General features: G+C 40.9%; 7 protein-coding genes across 12 annotated transcripts; 3 read left to right on the forward strand and 4 right to left on the reverse strand.

The window, feature by feature from the left end:
- The first annotated feature begins 72 nt into the window (after positions 1 to 72).
- Positions 73 to 7,883, forward strand: LOC105266117 (uncharacterized). Of its 4 annotated transcripts, none has more exons than XR_892139.1 (9): positions 73 to 253; positions 1,256 to 1,518; positions 2,188 to 2,432; positions 2,582 to 3,286; positions 3,349 to 3,703; positions 3,794 to 4,193; positions 4,278 to 4,534; positions 4,654 to 5,255; positions 7,797 to 7,883. XR_892139.1 is itself a non-coding variant. In XM_011304034.1 (9 exons), the coding sequence occupies exons 3-9, from the start codon at positions 1,420 to 1,422 to the stop codon at positions 4,900 to 4,902; spliced, it is 2,310 nt and encodes a 769-aa protein (XP_011302336.1). In that variant the 5' UTR covers positions 73 to 253; positions 768 to 828; positions 1,256 to 1,419; the 3' UTR covers positions 4,903 to 7,670. The 4 variants fall into 4 exon arrangements, 3 of the variants coding, with proteins under 3 accessions (XP_011302336.1, XP_011302337.1, XP_011302335.1); XM_011304034.1 differs by lacking the exon at positions 7,797 to 7,883 and adding an exon at positions 768 to 828 and having other exon boundaries at positions 4,654 to 7,670; XM_011304035.1 differs by lacking the exon at positions 7,797 to 7,883 and adding an exon at positions 768 to 812 and having other exon boundaries at positions 4,654 to 7,670.
- On the reverse strand, positions 7,623 to 9,088 carry LOC105266116 (uncharacterized). Its single transcript, XM_011304032.1, has 2 exons — positions 8,862 to 9,088; positions 7,623 to 8,122 (listed from the first exon to the last, which is right to left on the reverse strand). The coding sequence occupies exons 1-2, from the start codon at positions 8,943 to 8,945 to the stop codon at positions 7,832 to 7,834; spliced, it is 375 nt and encodes a 124-aa protein (XP_011302334.1). The 5' UTR covers positions 8,946 to 9,088; the 3' UTR covers positions 7,623 to 7,831.
- A 162-nt stretch (positions 9,089 to 9,250) lies between these two features.
- papi (tudor and KH domain containing protein papi) lies at positions 9,251 to 17,256 on the reverse strand. The gene is made up of 9 exons (XM_011304040.1): positions 15,772 to 17,256; positions 15,509 to 15,611; positions 15,035 to 15,425; positions 14,755 to 14,976; positions 14,503 to 14,660; positions 14,215 to 14,435; positions 10,359 to 10,539; positions 10,078 to 10,293; positions 9,251 to 9,994 (listed from the first exon to the last, which is right to left on the reverse strand). The coding sequence occupies exons 2-9, from the start codon at positions 15,602 to 15,604 to the stop codon at positions 9,785 to 9,787; spliced, it is 1,695 nt and encodes a 564-aa protein (XP_011302342.1). The 5' UTR covers positions 15,605 to 15,611; positions 15,772 to 17,256; the 3' UTR covers positions 9,251 to 9,784.
- On the forward strand, positions 10,908 to 14,198 carry LOC105266119 (speckle-type POZ protein). 3 transcript variants are annotated; one of them, XM_011304037.1, is made up of 6 exons: positions 10,908 to 11,310; positions 12,446 to 12,642; positions 12,725 to 13,023; positions 13,103 to 13,303; positions 13,535 to 13,682; positions 13,737 to 14,198. In XM_011304037.1, the coding sequence occupies exons 2-6, from the start codon at positions 12,465 to 12,467 to the stop codon at positions 14,003 to 14,005; spliced, it is 1,095 nt and encodes a 364-aa protein (XP_011302339.1). In that variant the 5' UTR covers positions 10,908 to 11,310; positions 12,446 to 12,464; the 3' UTR covers positions 14,006 to 14,198. The 3 variants fall into 3 exon arrangements, with proteins under 3 accessions (XP_011302339.1, XP_011302338.1, XP_011302340.1); XM_011304036.1 differs by having other exon boundaries at positions 10,910 to 11,630; XM_011304038.1 differs by having other exon boundaries at positions 10,912 to 11,630; positions 13,103 to 13,294.
- A 338-nt stretch (positions 17,257 to 17,594) lies between the features above and the next one.
- Positions 17,595 to 19,348, forward strand: LOC105266122 (glyoxylate reductase/hydroxypyruvate reductase-like). The gene is made up of 4 exons (XM_011304042.1): positions 17,595 to 17,789; positions 18,116 to 18,243; positions 18,327 to 18,516; positions 18,589 to 19,348. Exons 1-4 carry the CDS (start codon positions 17,701 to 17,703, stop codon positions 19,157 to 19,159), a joined length of 978 nt encoding a protein of 325 aa, XP_011302344.1. The 5' UTR covers positions 17,595 to 17,700; the 3' UTR covers positions 19,160 to 19,348.
- Positions 19,286 to 20,388, reverse strand: Lamtor3 (Late endosomal/lysosomal adaptor, MAPK and MTOR activator 3). Its single transcript, XM_011304041.1, has 3 exons — positions 20,147 to 20,388; positions 19,852 to 20,079; positions 19,286 to 19,739 (listed from the first exon to the last, which is right to left on the reverse strand). The coding sequence occupies exons 1-3, from the start codon at positions 20,153 to 20,155 to the stop codon at positions 19,602 to 19,604; spliced, it is 375 nt and encodes a 124-aa protein (XP_011302343.1). The 5' UTR covers positions 20,156 to 20,388; the 3' UTR covers positions 19,286 to 19,601.
- A 109-nt stretch (positions 20,389 to 20,497) lies between these two features.
- LOC105266123 (erlin-1-like) lies at positions 20,498 to 22,117 on the reverse strand. The gene is made up of 3 exons (XM_011304043.1): positions 21,776 to 22,117; positions 21,247 to 21,695; positions 20,498 to 21,186 (listed from the first exon to the last, which is right to left on the reverse strand). Exons 1-3 carry the CDS (start codon positions 21,881 to 21,883, stop codon positions 20,757 to 20,759), a joined length of 987 nt encoding a protein of 328 aa, XP_011302345.1. The 5' UTR covers positions 21,884 to 22,117; the 3' UTR covers positions 20,498 to 20,756.
- Between the last annotated feature and the right edge of the window lie 78 nt (positions 22,118 to 22,195).

The raw sequence follows: 22,195 nt of genomic DNA on the forward strand, positions 1-22,195 counted from the left end.
TCCAGAAGTGTGCCTCTATTTTAACCAATCCTCTTTGATTACGACGCTGCTCCTCCCGCAGTGCTGCGTCGATTGCCTGAGCATCAGATGCCAAACTGACAGCTCTGGCAGCGCGTTGTTGACATTACCAGTGACATTCAGTTGCATTCAGTGATTACGAGGCGAAGGTACTCACATCATCCGTCATCACCTGGACAACCTCATCCCCGAGGAACATCCGCTCACCACCAACTCATTACCCGGGTGTTTAAACGTGAGGATTCTTCATTTATCCCAATTACTCCCACAACAAACAAGAAACCTCACTCTCAATTTTCACTAGTCCTCAACCTCGTTCACATCATCTTCTTCCCATATTGATCCAACCGAGGGGAATAATGCAATCCCATTATTCCCATGTCGTGTCTTCTCCGGGGTACAACTTCAAATCTCCGGAGATAAATAAAAGTAAAACGCCAGTCGTGTACTACGAGGCACGATAGTCACCGTTGCTCCCCACCTTTTCCTCTTTTTCCTTTATTTTTCATTTCTTTTTTTTTTTCAATTCTATTGCAATTTTTTTTGCTCTTTCGCGTTTGCCGGCGTCACTTTCTAACAAAGCGCATCAATCTCCGGGGGAATCTCCGGGGATTGCAGTCTCGGAAAAACAACAAACGAAATTACTGGGGTGGGGCGTGCGCCTCGGGATCGATTCCTCTCGAAAGCCCGCGGGCTCTATAATTAGAGGAGCTCCACTCTTATTTATTCTTTCGTTATCATTTTTTCAGGGGTAAGGGGATGCAGTTGATAGTACTCCCTGGGATCGATCATCGGTGGGTTTCATTGACGGTGAGACGTCCTTTAATTTTTAAAGCACTCCAGCGCTTGCTCACCACCCAGCTTTATACATTTTTTCTCTCACATTTCCCTTCTTTTTTCACCTTTTGCGTGGGAGTGATGGAAATGGGTGTCTTAATGAGGCGAAACTGTTGTAACGTGCACTGCAGGGGACAAATCAATGTCGCGGTACGATAAATGCGCGTTTTGCCTGGGTTACGTTAACATTGGGTCATGCGTCGGCGTTGACTGCGGTATATGCCACGAATAGGGCGTTAATATATTTAGAAAATGCGTCGAGGGATGAAGCGACCTTTCCATCCCTTTTTTAAGAACGTACACTCGAAATCGTACTTACGATACGGTTTTTAAATCCAAGATCCACGTTACAGCTGCTGAAATCATGAAACTTCTCCAGGTTGAACTTTTAATTTTGCAGGATTTTTTTTTAATCGAATTGAAACGGTCTTCCGGTACCTGAATTAACAAGTGATTGGTGGACTGTTGTCGGTGATGTGAGTGGAATTGAGGTGGAACAGGTGTTGACGTTTATTTCGGAATGAATTCTGGTGGCGATGATCTGGGCGGACTAGCTGGGGAGGTATGGAAGCTGAAGACAGCCTGGCTCATCAGGGCCTTCATCAGCAGCTCGCCCTACCCTCGGGAATCCCCGGTCTCGATGTCGTAAGGGCCCTTCACCAGGTGCGCTAATCGATTATCTTTCAATTCCGTTTATTGCATAACTTTTCATTTCACGGGCTTGTGCACTTGTTTGGAAGAAGGGGAGGGCAATGCTTTGTGAGAATTATCGCATTGTCAATATCTCCTGAGCCATTGATTGAGGTGAAGATTAATTGGATACAGTATTGAATTTGAAAACAATGTATTCAGAAAAAAATTATCAGAATTAATTGTGGAGCTGTGGTATACTGGCATCTCGAGGTATTGACAATCAGACACTTGGTTTTTTTTTCAGCTGTTCACTTGAACTATTTAATGCTTGAGAATCTCTCGAACTCCTCCAGCTTTTCCCTCCACAAAAATGACAACAGCTGTTGACAGACAGCCAATTCTCCCCCTCATTAATTACCCTTTGCAGTGACTCCCGGAGTTTGAAGAACCCTCGCTTTGTAATTGAGAATAAATTCAAGCCTGAAAGTCCTGAGTCTCAAGGACACTTATCTCATGTCAGTACACCGCAATTGCAATTCTCAATTCCAGCTGCACAAGTTTTAATTAAACTAAATCAGATCTCGCTTTAATTTGAGAGGTATTCATTCAATGAGAAAATATTATGAGACTTGAATGAATCGAAAAATGTCAATCTGACGACGTGAGGACGATAAAAATGTAGAATTTCTGATAATGCAGACGGTAATATCCCTGCGAAGTGCATTGGACTCGTCTAAAGCGGAGCTCCGTCGGCTCCGAGAGATAGTCGGTGATTATCACACCGAAAATTACATCGAGACCGTTGAACGCCTGTCTCTGGAGAATCACGTACTCCGTCGACGTATACTCGATAAAGATAATACGAGGATAAACGATGAACCAGTGGATACCGAACCGTCGACGAGGGCCAACGAAAACCCTCCAGTACTTTTAATAAGTGAACAGTGAGTGGTTTAATTTTATTTTGCACAGAGATTATTATTTTAATTTTTACCCGTGGAGTTGATACTAAACACCAAGTAATGACGGTCCATTGAGGACAATTAGCGCAGTTTGACGTTATCCAAGACAATTAACACAGTTTAAACATCAGTCCTTCAGAAGTTAAATCGACAATGGACGAGGCTGACTCATCAGCCACCGAAATAAAGGAGAATGCCAAAGGGGAAGAGGAGAATTCTCAACCGGAAGTTGGCGATGTCGGGGAGGTACCTGTAAAGAGCACCCAGGATCTCCTCGATGTACCGGAAAAGGATCCGGAGGACGTGAGCCTCCGGAGTGTATCAGATGGTGATAATTCCGTATTCAGTGACAATCCCGATTGCAGCAATCTCCAATTGACGCCTGAAGTGAAGAATGCAGAGTCGGAGAATGAGTCTGAGGAGCTCGATGATATAGAATTGATATTCACGACTGAAGAGACATGCAGCAGAGACGTTGCCCTCCAGGAGGATCTCGTGTCAATCACCGAGGGTGAGACCTGGCAGCACAGCGCACAACCTGTTCTCCTCAAGTACACCAAGACCCGTGAGGAGCCACTGGTATGCAATGGTGAGAAAACGGGGAACAGCTCCGTCGAGGAGGCCCTCTCATCCCAGAGCTCATCCATCGATCGCGAGGAGAGTGTTGATAGATTTGACGAGAGCTCCAGCAACAGGCTTAATAAAATTTGGTCACAGTGCTCTGTTCTTGTTGAAACTGATATCAGCAAGTGTGGAGTTGTTGAAGAGACTGACAGTGGTACCAGGCATAATGCAGCCAGGAGAAATACACTTGCAGCACCACCAACTGCTTACAGGTAAAAAAGAATAAATTAAAAAATCGTGAATTTCAGGATGACAGATTGTATTTTGATAACAGGCCCATTATACATCGTGAAGCGGTTGCTGCGGGTAGGAGAAAGAGCTCTGCACCTCTGCGTCCTGTCATGGATCGCAGCTGCGGTGCAAGACGTGAATCCGGTGCTCAAACAGATATCTCAGCGCTTCCTGCACAATGGCGCTCAGAGAGCTATCTTGCGCACAAAGTGGCTCACACATTCACCACGTTACCCAGTAAATTTGCACTTCCTGCTGGTGTTGCTGGTAGATTGAGAATATCCGACAAAACGAGGAGCGAAGCGAGAAGGGTCATGCTCTCTGATATAAGTTTCACGAGTATGGTCCCAGAGTTATCCAGGAGTGCTGATCATCTCTGTCATGATGCCCACTCTCAGGTAAATTAATTATTAATCATTATTTTATTACACCTCGTATTTTTGTATTCAATATCAATGATTAATCCATTGATCTATTGATTAATCCAGAATTGCTTCAACTCTCGTGGATGTGGAATTCGCACACCAGATGTTAATCGTCGAGAGTCCCTAGGTTCTCCAGCTGGTTACTGGCCACGATGCAACACAGGCACTGGACTTCCAAGCCCCTGTGATTGTCGGCTATCAACGGATCTCTATTCCTCTAGATATCGTGGATCGTTGACTTCGATTCCTTCCCCTGGGCTTGAGGTCGTTGGTGGACCACCCAGGAGGCACTCCTGGCGTGCCAATGCTGCATCCTTCGATACCTGGAAGGTTCCAGCTACCACTTCCACACCCAGGCCCACCTGGTCCTCCATGCCATCCTCACCGACTCATATTCATCCACCAGGCGTCAGGGGCGCGAAAAATCCACCGAAACGAACGCGTTCCAAAGTTACGTTTCAGGGTGAGTCTATTTTTTCATTTGATTTGAAATGTATACAGCTGGGGTTTTGCCTGATGGGATTTTTCTTTCATCTGGTGTTATTAGAGTGCCCGATGATCAGGGGAAGTCTCCCGAATTTACGGTCAGATGTTATTGCCAGTGAGAATAGTGGGGATTCCACTGAATCTCTTATTGACGAGGCTGAGGAATATCTCAGACGCAGTATCGATTCCATGTTGACTATTTCGAGTGATTATTGGAGTCGACAGTCAGCCAGACGGAGACGAGCCAGGAGACACTCCGAGCCGGACCTCTTCAGGGAGTGGAATCCACCGCAGGACGCCAGGCCATATTTACCAAAGGTAAAAACTATTACTATTTTATTTATTAATTTTTCTGTAAAGCTGAAAAATCATTGATATAATGAGAGAAGAGGAAAGAGTTCATCAATTTCTTGTTCCAAATTGTTGGTTAAAATTAGATTCCACGAGATTTAAAATTGGATCACCTAGTGAAAGTGATATCTCCGGAGGGTCGAGTGCTTCAAGGAAGAGTTCGGTACATCGGGCCAGTGCCAGGTAGAGAGGATATTCATGTTGGTGTTGAGCTACCCACGGAATCAGGCGGATCTGACGGTACATTTCATGGGCGACGTTTCTTCGACTGCGAGCAAGATCGTGCTGTATTCGTTCCCTTCAAAAAAGTTGTTCTCGCGTGGTGCACCACCTGACCCGAACCCCCCGGTGGCGTCGGTACCGGCTCGTTCCCAACGCCAAGGATTCTTCTCTCTCAGTACACTATGTAAAATCGATACAGCAAACCACGGATTATCGTACATACTTCGATAAAATTTATCGTGAGTAAATGCAAACAAGTTGGAGGGATGGCTGGCGTGTCCCAGGGACTCCTGGGTGTTTGACCACTCCATATTTTTTTTTTTCGGACATCAAAGGAAGAAATGAAAGTGTCTTGGACACGACGAGACAAATCGACCTTCAATCGTCAATATCTCCGGACGTGACGACACGATTTCCATAAATCTCGTATGAATTTCAACTCTGGAAAATTATCTTGAAGCTCAAGGTAAATAATTCAAATTTCTCTCTATCGCTCTTGAATTATTGATGATTGATTGGTCGATTATTTTGGGGTAGTAAGGGATAGGGTGAAATGATGAGGAATTTATTTTGCGAATAATCTTGCCGAGATAGAAATAGAGAACTAGGCAGTACATGAAATAGATTGAGGAGCTTTTTATGAATCATATCGAAGGGTCTCGGAGTGGCCTCGAGCTGGATTTGAGTTATCAGTTTGGATATTCTGGTAACTGTTAAAATAGCAAACATAGATGTGTCTCTATGTCAACGTGTAAACTGATCGTCAATGGTGGCGGAGAAGCCACTGAATGGTTCAATTAATCTGCCGTACCATAACGGCAGAGTATATTGTTTATTTTATCAGATTAAGGATGATGTTTTGGGGGAGGGGGAATTGAGTTCAAGTTGGCTGTCAATTGCCAATTCACGAGGGTACCTGTCGTTGATGACTGACGTTCATTAAATTATTACATTTTCCGGTGGTCGATTCGTTATTTCCGTTCGATTTGCCTTAAAATTGCATTATATCCCAATTTATTGAGCATTTTCTCGATTTATCTAATGAACTGTTGATGCGAGGAGAAATTGTCAAAAGGCTTTTTTGTCGGGAATTTAATTAACGGCAAAAAAAGTCATTTGGTGTTTTAGCCTTCGATCGATAGTTGTGGCGGTAAATTGGTAATTAAGAAAGATGTAAATTGGAATTATCTCAATTCACCACTTTGTTACCAAATTATTAGAAACCTTAGTGGTTTCCAATGGCGGTGAGTCCTCCATCAACACCGTAAACTCGATTAATCGCACTAAAAGCCCTCACCTAATAAACTCCATTCGAAACTCGTGTGTTACGTCAAAGTTTCGTTATCGTTTTCACCGAGTATCTCAGGCAACCAGTGAAAATGAGGCTTCACATCGCGTGTCAACTCTTCCATTCGTAAAAATGGAAAAATTCAAGATGCATCACAAACGGCCAAACACACTCCACCAATTAATAACGCACGTATGAAATAAATTGATTGAAAATCTCAATTTCTCAGAGGGTTACCCTGAAATTTCTCAAGAGAGCGCAAGGTTTTTTTATTAATTTCTTTCAAAACGTACGATTTATCGCCATTTCAGTACAACTACGCATAATCTTTATTTTTCGTTATGTTATACTTGAGTACAATTAATTTGTGATGATGCTTACGTTTATTTTAGTTTAAAGTCTCGATGGAGCATTGGAAAAAACGCAGTATTGTTTATTGACTTACAAAGATTAGGAGTCTCTTTAGAGAATCAGAGGGTCTCGGTTTATTTGAATTATTAGGGAAACGCCATGGTGCACTGTTTTATTCCCAAAGTAGTCGCTTTACCCCGCAATTTATTTAACTAGATCTCGATTTTTATTTTTTACTTTTCATTGAGTTGATGAATTTTTTACGTGCACGTACTTACGATGGACCTTGTTTGGAAAATTGTTTTTTTTTTCGTGGGAGGACGAAATGAGGAAAGATAATGCAAACGTACCTGCTTCGATGATCGCGCGAATTGTTTAAGGATTTTTATCACCAAGAGTTCATTCCATTTTTTTCTCTGGGAGAATTACTTTATCAAATAAAAAATTGACGTATAAAAGGAATAATGAGAAAATTAATCGTAATAATAATTAAATCAATGAGATCAAATTGATTTGTTTAAACAATTTTGCCGAGTACTTTTAAAACTGGATAAATATCCTTAATCGTGCGATCATTAAATTCTGTCTCTGTCTACAATCGCGATTGTAATCTATTGATTTATATATAAATATGAATATATCTGGAGAATCTATATGAGATATATATAAATGCGTATATATATTGTATAAATAATAGGAAAAGGAGTGAGGGGAGTAGATAACGGAATGTTTCCAGGAAATAGAGTGAATAATATATGGTTAATCGATGGATGTTGGAAAATCTATTAAATTTTCAGTGTCTCGGTGTAACTAGATAGAATAATTTGGCATTCAGTGATATCGAGTATCAACTCGATGAAATAACGGATTATTACGATTTAGTTGAGATAGATGCAGTTTTAATATATTTAAATACAAAATACGTGTATATTTTTTACTTTTCCAACGATTTGATTACGAGAATTTTCATTACTTTTTTTTTTATTGATTTTCTGAATTGTCTCGGTCCACCAATTCGGTCGCAATATCGAAAGTCGTTGATAAAAAATGGTGATAGACATGCTCTCTAATTTCAATCGATCCCGACGCGGGTTATCGGCAAGTAATTGAAAATATTTGTCTATTAATAATTTGTTATCGCACCATCAAACGAGATCTCGACGATGCGTGGATCGGACTATTTTATTTAATTACCAGAGTAAAATTTCGCTTTAAAATTTGAGTCTGAGAACAAAAAAAAAAGTGACATCTGCGCATTCCTGACAAGTGTAAAGGGTTTTGGAAATGATAAACCAAGTGTACCGAAGAAAATAAATCTATTATTACTGTACTGGATGATTGCGTATATTTTTATTATTATTTACACAGGAATCGATACCCTGGATCTCTGAATGTCCTTTTCATCAATGATGTGCGGGATAATCAGTGTACCAGCTGTACGCACCATTCATACCAGTTTGTGCTCCAAAATCAACGTAATCTAGTATTTGGGCGGTCGATCTCTCGATTCTAGGCACTTGGCTCTCGGTTTCCTGTTGATTTGACACCAGGTAAGCCTCGGTTTGACGTGGATAACGCGGTGCCGGGGGTAGAATTGGATTCACCTCTATAACATCGATCCCATCAATGGGAATTGCGATGTATCTCGTCCCGGCGGCTGCCATGGAGACACCAGTCACGAGGAGGAGAACGCACTGCAATTCAAGTTCGAGTTTATTGTTGCAGTCCGCTGTTTCCCTTGACGAGATACCAGAAAAACGGGTCAAGGGGATTGGCTGAGTCTCAGGACAGACTGCCTGGCGTCGACAGGATATTTCACGGGTTTATGGATTTTTTTTTTCATTACCCTGAGGGGAATCGTCGACTTGGGGTCAAATAAATAATCTTACAATTTTTCATCTCCATGGATAAATGTCTAAAAATCCATGTATTCCCGCAGTATATATAATACAGGTGTATTTATATAAATTTCATATTGAAAAAAAAATATAATTGTCGAATTACATATTTTTTCGAGTGAAAATCCCGCGATTCGCGACTGAATGAATTTTTTGCCCATTTCGACGTAATGTTTAACGTAAAAAGTGATGGGAGCACTTGAAAATCGGCGGAATGAAGTAAAAATTGAGGTGAACCGGGATAAATCCCGAGATTACTCCCGGGAATAGCGGCCCACGCGTTGTGGGTGTTGAGGGTCGACCCAGTTTCACTGATAATTTCAATTTAGAGAAACTCTAGTTCAACTCAACCCAAAATACCGATGCGCCTTTGAAATGGAGACTGTTCTAATTGATCAATCAACAAAACTATCCAATAAGGACTGATGCAGCTGATGCGGATGCACCAATTAAATGTTACGCTCATTAATTAATTACGTCACGCGTGTCATTCAACGAAACATCACCGTAAATCCGATTCGACCCACGTATTTACCAAGTTATTCATGTTGAGAGCTGTTATGGCTTCTGGCTGATGATTATCGTAAAACTGAATTGTTGAGGAAACGAGGGGACTCATTTTATAAGCCGTCTCGCATCGATGACACTCGCTTTCACGTGGATACAATTCTAAGATTATTGTTTTCTTGTTTTCTTTTCTCGTTTTGGGTTTTAAATGACGGGGATAAGAAATGCTACATCAACTTCCAGAGTATTTGTGGAGGTAATCGACGAGTTGAGACTTCCGATCACGTTTTTTATCGGCATTTTCTTTTTGATGTGGTTTCAAGTGAAATTGATTTACAAAGGGAGCAACAAACTCTGTCTTACTCTCAATTTTGTAGTTTTTATTGATCATTTTTTATTGTAGAAATCAGCAATGTTTTCTTTTTTATAAAAATAGTCATCTTTGAGTTTAATGAAAATCAAAATAAAGAAATGAAGCTTTTTCGCTTTTTTTAAATGACTCAACTGTACAGAAAATATTAGCTTTAACATTTTGTACTAACGATTAACAAGTCTTGTTTCGATGAGTTCTCGTAGAAATCTCGATCCTCGATGGCCATTGAAAATAAAAATGAATAAATTTGAGTATGAGTGAAAAATAAACTAATGAGATAGAACACAACCTAAACGATTTCGTTGCATAACTCCTCCAACCGAAAATAAATCTCGTGCGAAATGGAAAAAGCAAATATTTACTTTTTATCATGAACGTGACAGGTCTTTGCAGAACTCAGCGAGAAGAGATTAACTTCCTGACGCAAGTCACATACTTGTTATCGAGGAAACTAGAATACGAGGAAGGAAACTCGGAACTATAAACTCTGAACTAGCGATGTCAACTTTTAATAGTTTTTCTCTCGTCCAGCGAGGTGTGATAGAATGTCAATGAGGTATCGATTTGATTTGTACACTCTAGAACATCTCGAGGCTATCGTCCTCATCGTCATCGGCCTCGTAGCCTGCTGGAACAGGTGCGTTCCTGGAGTTCCACTGGGAATTTGAAATCAATTTTTGTTCATTTCCATTGGTGTACGTCGACTGGCCTTCAGACTTGATTAAATTTGCTGTAGAATCCTTCACTGGTGTCACGAGATCGACTTCCTCGACGGGGACCCTCTGTTTCTGAAGTAATCAAGGAATACCGAATAAAAAGAACGACAAAAATTCCCCAGCGATGAGAAAAAATAATCGAATTACAGAAATACCTTAGGAGTAATCAAATCGATCTCTTCGATGACTTCAGGCTGTTTATCTGGTATTATTTTATGGGATCTCGGGGGCAGAGGAGATTTTAATGACGTGGGGCTCGAACTGTCCTGACTTGGTCTGGATAACGATAGAGTTGAACTGGCAGCTGACCAACTGTCTTCGATTGGTACTGCCAAATTCTCCATCACCAGTTGCTTTCCGATATTCACATCCTATTAAAAAATTATATAAACAAATAAAAAAATGAATAAATGATCACAATTCCAGAATTAATTACCAGATTATCATTCCTATCGAATAAATCAACACTAGGAATGGGTGATCCTTCCCTCCTGGACATTCCCTGACCCAAGGCACGTTCCTTGAAACCACGGACTTTGGTAATTAGCACCTTCCACTGGGCAGAATGTACCAATTCCTCAAATCTGTCGCACGCCTCTTGGCTCCACTCCTCATCTCTGTGAAATTAACCGAATAATTTCGTTGACTAGAGTTCCTGGATTACTGAACGGGGAATTGTCATTAGGAGAATTTCAATGATCAATTCATCCTTTGTGATTAATAATTTTGCATTAATAATTCAGGAGTTGTATCAATCACAGCTCAATCAATACCTACTGAGGGAATAAATCGAGTCACCATGGACTTGATGAATAATGCATACAAGATTTCCCCGGTGAATACACCACAATGGCTCTAGCAAATCAGCTAGAGTTGGCCTTTTCCCTCATATTAATCATTAGAGATTCGTGCAGATTCTCCGCAGTTGTCCCACGAGCTTTCGCGGGAACTTCCGGTTGATATCGTCACGATTTTACGATCAGTTTCATGAAATCGCTTGTGAAATTTGAATTTATGAGATTCAACGATTTTTATTGGAAAGCAAGTTCACAGGATTTTTCATTGTTTATTTATTGTTCATCGTATTTGTGAATAAAATCACTGGACATCAATTACTCCGGGCAATTTGGAGAGGGATTTATTTTCATTTCAAACCATTGAAATTGAGTTGTTGCACTTAATGATATCCTGAATATAGAACAGTTTAAATTGATTCAATGGTCGCATTAATCCTGACGGATAGATTGGCGTAGGTTGCCCGAAGCAGCTATTCCATTTATAAAGTACACACTACGTTGTCTCAATACGTGCCAAAGAAAAACAAGAATTACAACAACGGGAGCCACAGACCTCTCAAAGAAGTCAGTCGTATCTTTGGAGAGGAATCGGTAACAGTCCCCTGGAGTTTTCCAAAAGTTATCATTGATATTCATTAAATTCATTCGATTAACTCAGAATAGAAAACAAAATGGGAATTTATCCCCCGTGGAATTCAACTGACGCATTAATAAATATTCATAAGTAGTTGCTTTCAATGAATAAATCAATTCTTTTGTTCAATTTTCAACAATCGTGACTGGAAAAGTCAATATACTTTCTGTGCAATTTCCGTTGACAATCTGTCGCACGTACGCGGTGATTAATATTCATCGTGTAATTAATCTCGCGTTGGTTTATCGATCTCTCGTCATCGTTGATTTCACGTGAGGTAAGTCAAGGACTCCAGTGTTTCACACCCCCAGGGTTGAACATGGTACTCCAGCTCGTTGAATAATTATTATTGATTCGGTGATGCACACGCCATTGATAACTCGGCCACTCAATCAGAGCATTAAAAATTTCAATGACATTTTAATCAGGTGTAATTCCATTCATCATCTAGAATTATCTCTGGATAATTTTGAATGGTAAAAATTTTTAGAGTTTCGAAAATTGTGATGCAATCGAACGAGAGAAATTCTCGCAATACGGAAGGACTGGTGGAATCTTGGTCGTATGCCAGGGGGATAGTACCACAAATTGGGTATAATTTATGACTCCTCGAACAACAACAGACAAGCACTCCGGTATTATTGAATAAAATGCGGGAAATGGAATTTTTTTTTTAAGTAGCTAAAGCCGAATTGATAAGCTCGATTTTAATTTCGGATATCGTGCAGACTCTTTCAGTGGAAGGCACGAAAAGTTGCTTAATTGTCTGCGTGCCAGTTGCCCCAGCAATTCCCTTCGAAGTTAGGATTGCACTTGTTACGAGGTGTATCATATCGCACGAGGGATCACGTTATTTAATCCCCGGAGGAACTTCCAATGATTCTTACCAACTTATCCCTCTCCCATATCCCATCGATAACTGTCAATGAAAAATAATATCCTGGGGATTTTCATTCGTTATCGGTTGCTGCTGGATATTCTGTGGGATTGATTGGAATTTTTTGGATATCTACGAGTGAATGTTTCTGCCTTCACCGCATTTTTATGCGAAGGCCGATGAAAGGGAACGGTTAATGAAGCTTTTTGTTGCAGGTGCACTAGTAACTGCAGAATGGAGTTACTCGTTCCAACGGTTTCCGATATTGTCTTCAAGTACTCGTGGCCCATCAAGAGCTACAAGAAAACAGTCTCCAAGAAAACATTTATCGATAGTCCCAGCTTTGATCTGAATGTCAATGGAATCCGCAGCACCTGGAGTCTCTCCATCAGGTTCTGGAAGGGGCCTGAGGGCAAGTTTATGGATCACAATGAGATTGAATTTTTTTTAGAAACTCAATTCGATAAAGAAAATGATGAAAATCCCGTTTGCAGGGAAAAGGATCACGAATCCTGTTGTACTCTGTCTGAATATGCTCAGCTGTTCCGTGGAGGAAGTGGAGCAGGCAAAAATACGATTTCAATTCGCTGTATTCAACGCCAATATCAATCACTGGGAGTTCTGCCAAGTCAGTAGAACTGTCCTCGAGCTTAAGACCACGAAGGACATAATTTCCCTGGGGTACAGAGACCTGTCGATCGTCGATCGGCATTACAAGAAAAACGGAGAGGTATCGGTGATGGTGAAGATACAGATTATTCAGTGTGAAGTCGAGAAGAACAGTCTGGCACAGGTATTCATTGAAATATTGATCCGTCCAATTCATTCGGGGGTTCGTAGATCAGCGGGAATTTATGGCATTTAATTTCCAGGATATGGCAAGACTGCTGAAGCATCCCAAGTCTGTAGACACCAAGTTGACCTGTGGTGGAAGCTCAGCCCACACTGAAATTCCAGTGCACGCCAGTGTAATTGCGGCGAGGAGTGATGTACTGGCTGATATGATAGTGCCAGTCATTGAAATTGATCCACCAAACTCTGACCAGGGAGACAGCGAGAAGAGTGTAATGAATGTATGAAGCATGAGCTTCGCAAATGATTTGTCTCACTTGGATGGCATGATTTATGAATTTTGTGTGCCTAGTAATTCTAATGATGCATTTACTGTTTTATTCAACAGCTCGCTGAATACAACTGAATTATTTTTGCTTGGTTGGTGTTGTTATTCTAGATTTAGAAACGCTTCTGCACGCGTGTTTTTGAGGTAATGAGAACAGAGGAGAGTATTGATTTAATCCCCTTAGATGCCCTATCGGTTCACCCTGGACTTGACAGATCTCTCGCCTGAATTGACTGAGGAGCTTTTGAGATACATTTACACCGATCACGTGGATAATCTCGATTTTCTAGCGAGTCAACTTCTAGCCATTGCTGAGAGATTCAGACTCAAGGGTAAGGATGTCTCTAATAAATATGGCTCGATAATGATGATGAAATTTTTGACAGGTTTGAAAGAACTCTGTGAGAGAAATCTCATCGAAACTCTCACCCCGGAGAATGTCGCGTCTCTTTTACTGATGGCTGACGAATTTAATTCCGACTGTCTCAAGAGAGCGGGACTCGCCTACTGCGAGGAGAATGCCATGAATATTAATAAGAGCTTCGCCTGGAAAATCATGGAGCAGGTCAACCCTGAACTCTTCCATGAGGCGTGCGAGGCTGGCATTGGGGGGTCACAGTCCAGCAATATGGACGACAGCGAATTGAGCAATTGATAATTTTTCAGGGAAGCTGGGACAAAATGGGCATTCAATTTTTTTTGAAATTCAATTAATTGCGCTAGTGATTTAAATCCAAATAAAAAATATATCGTGAATGTCTATTTTGTCCCGCCATTCTCTGATAACTGCACATTTTCCTTTTGCGTTTATTTGAAAATGAATGACTGAATAAAATTTATGAAATCAATTATTGGAGCACTTACTTGGGCTTCACGTTGGCCAGAGAGAACTCGATGGCCTGGAAGCGAAGGCTCAGGAAGTCGGTTCGAAGCTCGAGGATGTCTGTGACAGATATTACTGAGTGATCTCCATAATCCAAGAAGAAGGCCTCGTACTGGCCATTCCCGATGGAGGACGTGATCTCGGCGCGGTACCAGCAGTTGTCGAAGTCGAATCTAGCCGCCACTGTTTCCCCCTCCGAAATCTACACAAAAAAATCAATTAAAAAAAACGAAATATTTCAATTTAAATTCTCAATCTCGAGCTCTTACGTGAATTAGAGTGTGGAGCTCTCGATTTTCTTCATCATTGTAGTAATCAGTCATAGCCTTGACCAAATCATCGAGGGCTAGAGTGCCAGGGCCGACAACTTGGACCCAGAATTGACTTGGGGAGAATGTCGCACTCACATAAACTTCTTTCGTGCCCTCTGCAATAATCCAATTAACAGAATTAATTCAAAATTAATTATAAAAAAAGATTATCCTCCAGAGGATTGAATATTCCTTGAAAATATAATTTACCACTGACTCCAGACGTTTCTCCAGGTGTTACTTGACTCTCATTAGACCCAGTGGTACTGGCTGTACTCCTCGGAGAAATTTTTCCTCGTGGAGATCTTGAGGACTGCCCCAATTTTATTTTCTCCTCCATGTCATTAAAATCTCGGAGTTTCTCTTGAATTTCAGTCAGAGCTGTTGCAATCTGCTCGGCAGTTCCCTTTATAATGACTCGTCTCTTCGCATCTGAAGAAAAATCCAAATGAGTTCCCAAATGGTGAAATAATTCAAATTTATTGAATACCTGGATCACGAGTGTACAACTTCTCCATGATGATCTTGGCATTGGCGAAAGACTGGATGACCTCGACTCTCCTATTAACAAGTAAAGAAGAGCAGAATTTCTGTGGTGCGAGCATTTCGTATACCTCGATGACAGGCTGATTGTTGATGAGATTCTGGATGATCTGCTCAGCCAATCTCGTCTCCTCGATTTCACCTCGAATGTAGCAGATCCTCTCTGACTCCTCCAGTTTGTCCTCGCTGAAGTGAATTCTCGTTGATGTTCTACTCTCAATATCTTTCACTGTACTTCCTCCACGTCCTATTATTGCTGGAACTGCAGCTTTTGGAACCTTCACCTCTGCTGTGTAAAGGTGTTTCCTGGGACGAGACCTAATGCTCTTCTCCCCATCCTTGATCAAACAAGTGATTCATCAACTTCTTCATCTCTTCGTTACAAATTTATCACATAAACAATCAATTATTTTCAGTTTACCTTTTTGTATAATAAATATAATACTCCAACACAAGCACCAGTCAATGACATTCCAATCACCAGTGGAAGAGCTATTTGTTTCGACACCCACTTCATCCTGTACCTATTGAATAATTCATCATCAGACGTAACAGTGAATAGAAAACAGTAAAAAATAGGGACTTCTTCATGATGTAACCTCAAAACCCAAACAGGTCGGGGCTCTTTGGTGTTATCAGAGGAAATTGAGGGATTCCGCGCCCCGAGGAGAGGTAATTACTCACAATTATGGGAAAGACCTCTGATGAATACTCTCGGTGTAATAATTCAAGGTGAACGCTAAACTATTTCAGAACATTTTGCACTGGTGCTTTCGAATGTACAGTGCTGCCAATACTGCAATTCCAACGGTTTTATTTTTTCTTCGTCGATTTATTTTGTAAACAAGAACGAGAGATGTTCACGGGGAATTCAGAAGGTCCAGAAAAAATGAAAATTGATGAGGAATCGAGGGGATTCAGAGAACTGCAGGTGTAATGAGCTCTTGTGTTGGTAATTGTTCAAACAATGTGGCAAAGTGATGCAATGACCGAGTTTAGAAGGTGACGCCAACCGGCTCGAATGCTCGAGGTTTTTTGCCTCTATTTTTTCACCGAAGACTTCTCCGGTATGTCAACAACGCACTCCGGTTTCTTTTCTTGATTGTCGAGACCTCAACTTCCTATCTACGATATTTTTTTGCAGCCTCTACTTGATGGAGATTATCGTTGAAAAAATACTCATTCTTCCTCATAAACTATTTGCTCAGGAGATGATTACAGTTGTTTGTTTTATAATTATACTGGATACTGGAGGATTGATAGCGAATTGTTAATTATTCTCAGGTTTTGAGCATTTGAGGAATATTGTGTCTCCCAGGCTCTCCTAAGTGTCACCTATCATCATCAGAATCCTCTTCGAAGGTCATGTTTCCCTGATAGAATCTAAGCATTTCTGCTTACACATCACTTTGAATCGCAGAAAACACGGGAATATCTCGACAGTTATTTTTTCGCGATATGCTTTCCTGGTTGAAAAAATATCGTCCCCTCAGTTCACCACCTGCATTTTACTTTCCTTGGAGGGTGAGCATTTACCCAGCCACTGCTATAATTGCTGCAATCAAAAGAGCTACAAAGAAATCAACAGGTGTTGAAAAAAAGAAATCCAGCACTCGTCGCAAAAAAAAATAATGGAATATTCCCGCCCTTTCATGATATGCATTCTGCAACTCAATTTTGCAATTATGGAAGTGAAAGTTTTTGAAAATTGGTGGGAACACTTGCAAATTGAAGAATGGAAAATAATTCAGCGATAGTGAATCCATTATCGACTGAAGCTCCTGTTCGCCTGGTACCCGACGTTTTGAAATACCTCTGAAGCGTTACAATTCACTCAGGAACTCCAAACTCCACACAATACTCATGTTATACTGTCTATCACACATCATCCAGTGGATTTTCAAAGTTAGAACAGTTCAACACATTCCTCAAACGCATAAGTCCCTGATGTTTCGAACGACGATTGTCGTCAATTCGAGTGCTATCTAACGTTGTAATTACTCCTTCCTAATCAATGGTTATTATGACAGGCCAACGTTGACAGGTTGATCAATGAGGAATCGTCGCAGGTAAGTCTTCACCAATGAAAAATTCCTATAGAAATTAAAATGTTCAAAATATTTCTTTCATTTGTTAACAAATATACTTTCTGTCATGCTAGAGGAGACGACTGTCACTAGGTCAAATGGACATGAACTTGTCCGTCACTCGGAGAAAAGTAACGTCTTTTATCACCAGGACAACACGACGACGAAGAGGTGGCATGAAATGGCGCGCCGCAACTGTTTGGTTTCCGCTTGATCTATGGAATCACTAATGTGTTTAAAACTTTCAAAAATATCACGTTCTGGTGGAATGATTTTCACGCAGTTGTCAGTGTCATTACCCTTCATTAATGACTCTGTACTGACAAATAAAACTCTGCGGTTGAAACCTGAACTTCCTCTAATTTCAATTTTCGGGGAGTTATTATTGTAGCGGTTTCTCCTGGAACGCTTGCGCAGAACATCCGTATTTCTTCTGACATTCTATATAAACGTTTCGAACAAGACCACGAGTTATTCGCTTACTTTTTCAGATAGGGAATTTATCGGTCGGTCTTATCGTGTGATTATGTCAGTTGTTGAAGTCATGACGAAGCCGAAAGTACTGGTCACCAGCTGCGAGACCCCAAAAACCGGCATCGACCTCCTGAAAGTCACGTAAGCCTCCAGATACTAAATTATTATTAGATCCATTAGCGCGAATTATTTGCGTTTCGATCTATGACGAGGGATTTTTTTCCTCATGGCAAGATTGAAGCTTAAAGTGACGCAATTCGAATTCAATTTTCCTCAATAAATAGACCGATTTCCAGAGCAATCGGTATTCAATAGAATTGAAAAGTTTAAATAATCTCACTTTACGAAAATTATCTGTTGTCGTTTGTTGTGGTCGAGTGCTTTGACACGTTCTATTTTAAGATTGAATTCTGTGAATTTAGAAATTAATCAGCTTTAATGACTCAGTGATGATTTATTATTATCAGTTGTGATGTCACGATTCTTCCCTACGTCGAGCCCACGATAGAGCAAGTGTACGCGGCCCTCCCAGGGCATGACGCGGTTTTTCTCTCTGGACATGTGACCGTGAATTCCAAGTTTCTGGACATCGCTGGTAGGAAATTTTTATTTTGACGTTGTGAGATAATGAAACACTTGAATCACTTTATGTATGAGCATTGCGATAAAATTTTCAAGGTCCCAACCTGAAGGTGGTTTCGACGATGTCCGCTGGTTACGATCACCTGGACGTTCCGGAAATTAAAAGGAGAGGTATCAAGGTGGGACATACACCCCAGGTACTCAGTGCAGCAGTTGCTGAAATTGCTGTGATGCTGATGCTGAATGCTGCAAGAAGGGCCCACGAGGGTCGCACTCTTCTAGAAGAGTAAAATCAATTGTTCTCGTGTTAATTACCAAAAAATAATCAGGACTTATTTAAAAAAACGATTTATTCCAGGGGAAAGATGGAAAGAGGTCCCCAGTGGCTTCTCGGTCACGATTTGAGAGGCTCCACCGTAGGAATAGTCGGTCTAGGAGGCATTGGCCAAGAGGTCGTGAAACGCCTGATTGGTTTTTCAGTTAGAAAATTCCTGTACACGGGGCACAACAGAAAAAAAGCTGGGGATGAGCTCGGGGCGGAATTCGTGTCTCTTGACGATATCCTGGAGCTGAGCGACTTCATTGTCCTTGCTGTGCCCCTGACCCTCGAGACTCGGGCACTCTTCAATGATGCGGTTTTCAATAAAATGAAAAAAACTGCTGTTCTGGTGAATGTGGGCCGTGGAGCTGTCGTTCAAACTAGCTCTTTACTCAAAGCTCTCAAGGAGAAGAAGATATTCGCTGCGGGGGTCGATGTGATTGACCCTGAACCTCTGCCAAGCGATCACGAATTGTTGAAACTACCGAATTTTGAAATTGTACCGCACCTGGGCTCTGCCACTATCAAAACGAGGAATGAAATGTCAGCTGTTGCCGCTCAGAATATTCTGGACGCCCTGGAGAATCAACCACTCGCCTATCCCCTGTAGATGATTGACAAAGAAATTTCCCCCCTTTTCTCTAAAAAATCTTTAAAATGAAATAAATAAAAATGAAAAATTTTGTGGGGATAAGAAAATCGCGGAGAATCGCAATTGTGGAAAGTATTATTTCAATTTATGGTATACTTGCATTTTTAATAATAGTCTTTCAATATACAGATTCAGTAATCAATCTTATTAGTAGTCTTGAAAATTATTCTCTTTATACACCCATTGTAAAATTTATGTTGTCGTTTGATATAGATTTTCCTGGCGCTTCTCAATTGCCAGCACAGGCTATCGTGATTATTTTTCAAGTTTAACCGATAGTTTTTCTTTTTACTCGATTGAAATCACACTCGATGAAAGTCTCGTTTTCAGAGAATCACATTCGCTTTTGTTTATTTTCGTCACAAGGATTTTATCACCCGTAGTGAACGACGGGTAACCATCAGGCTTCCACGACGGCGTTCTTCAGATTACTGAGGATTGGATCAATTCTGCTCTCCAGGGAGAGAATGTGTCCTGTATTGCAGCCGTGAGATGCTATAAAACTCACGACAAGAGGTAGTTTGTTCATTTGCACCACCTGAATCGAGAATATCTCTTTAAAAAAAATTCCCTGAAGTATATTTAATCGCAATATTCGAGGACAATGAACTAATTGCGTCGTTAATGACAGAAATAAATGATTGATTTACCTGGTAACTACTGTACATACAAATAATTGTTTTATTCTTTCCAAGACCTAGTTTGCTCCCCTGATCAGTTGCCATTCCAAATGTTGAAAGGAAACTCGCCCTCATGGCCAGCTCTGGTGCCTTATCGCTGGACACTGATACCACAGGGACACCATCGCGATCTGTTATCAATATGCTGTGAAGACCCTCGACACTGGTCAACAGCTGATACAAAAATTTCTTCAGCTCCTGTAAAGTAAAGGGTTAACCTCGATATCTTGGAGTTATTTAATTTTCGTATGAAAAATATACTCACCACAGACATTTTAGGAATTTATTTAATCAGGATTGTTATTCAGGAATGCAGGAGTCACTCGTCTGTCAGTCAGACATTGCATCACTCAGGGCAGTCTTTCTGCTCCATAACAAAATCACTAGTCAAGAGGCTTTTTTCTTCAATACGCCTTAAATCCCATAAAAAAGATGTGTAAACCTTTTTTTTCGTAGTAAAATTGCAATGTTTATTACTCGAGGGTGATAACACCAGCTCAATGAATCAGACTGTAGTCAAATCAGAATATACTCGGCATTCACTAGCGCTATAACGCGGGAGAATACAAATGAGAGACGAAACTTATTTTTTAAAGTCATTAATATCTCCTAAGCGAACGATACGATTTCAAAAAATCAGGGTTCATTTCAAAGCTCTAAAAAATTTTTTGAAAATGAATGCTGTCTTGGGATAATCGGCTCAGCGAATCTCGAATTGTGATTCACCAAAAATACTCAAAAATACAAAATAATATTTATTTCTTAAATATGATGAATGATGAAGGATGATAATGAATTATTTCACACAGTACAAGACGAGAAACGAGATAATTATCACAATGAGTTGAAATAATGGGTCTAATAATGGAGGATGATTAACTCTGTTTGGTCTCCTCCGACGGTTTGACACTGGTCTGCGGGGCAGATTCCATGGAGCAGCCCATGGCGAACATCTTGGGGATTTCCTGGCCGTAGTAGACTTTCGCGTTGTTAGCCAGGCTTTCGTATTTCTTCAGCTCCAAAAATTCGTTCGTTAATAGAAGTCGATTGGCCTCTGCCTGTTTCTGCATCTGATAATGATTTGCGTCAGAGCGACTCTTCTGACGGGCCAAATGCATCTCGTCCTCGATGGCAGCCATTCGCTGGAGGGATTCCTTCTCCTTTATCCTCTGGCTGTACTGGATCTGAGCGACCTGGGACTCCTTCTCCGCCATGATTATCGCTTTTTTACGATCAGTCTCTGCGTCTTTCTCCACGACCTTCTGGTGTTGAATGGAGATCAGGAGTTTTGTTTTCTCGCCTTCCCTACAAGTTGTTATTCTGAATAAATTATAGAGGATCGTTGAAATATTGATAGGGACTCACATCAGCTCGTAGTTCTTGCTGATGGTCTCTGGAATTTTTGGTTTGGTGACACGAACAGCCTGAATATTGAGACCTGGAGCGAGTTCATTCAATTCCCTCTGTAATGCAGTCTTCAGGTTCTCGTCGATTTGATCGAAGAGATCAATGTACACCTCGTGGAGGCTGTGCAGTGAGCAAAATTGATTGAGCTCGTGGTGGACCTTGTTGAAGATGAGGGTACGATCGTAATCCGCAGTGAAATTCTTCACCATATTATAAACAGCACTGGGATTAAGGATATTGACAACTTCAATTCGATCAAAATAAATCATAACTCCACCGCTCGTTCCACAGGGTACATTTTTCACTTCGTCCGTCTGGAGGGTGACCTGGACCGAGCGGAAGGTCGTGAGGAGAGGAATCATCATGTGGAATCCAGGATTGCTGACACTAGGCAACAAAGCTCCACCCTTCAATCCAATTTTCAAATAAATAATGTAAAATTCCGTTCTTATAATTATCAACAACAAATCATATGTTGTTTACATACCCTGAAGTAGACACCCACGTGGCCCTCCTCGATTCGATGAATGGAAAAAATAAAAACCATTGCAAGACCAATCAGCATGCCAATGCCAACCAATTTCTGGTGAATCATTTTTTCTGATCTCCAGAAAATCAGGGAAATCTGACAAACTGTAGGTTATGATGCTAACAACGAGAATTATCGATTGTTATTTATTACCGTTTGGTGATGATTAATGAATAATGATAAGTCTAATGTGAAGACTAGTGGCGAGCTCTCGATGGAGACAATTATTTATTTAAAATATATTTCTGATGTCAACTGTATCACGAGCACAAAATCACCCAGACATTCACCAGTCGCCACTGGTCGTGGAATACTGAGGAAATTTCGCGGTTTCATTGGTGCGCAGGCTGTAGTACACGTATGTGTAATGCATTGGAT

Source organism: Fopius arisanus, unplaced genomic scaffold (assembly GCF_000806365.1).
Source record: "Fopius arisanus strain USDA-PBARC FA_bdor unplaced genomic scaffold, ASM80636v1 scaffold00036, whole genome shotgun sequence".
Taxonomy (NCBI): Eukaryota; Metazoa; Arthropoda; class Insecta; order Hymenoptera; family Braconidae; genus Fopius; species Fopius arisanus.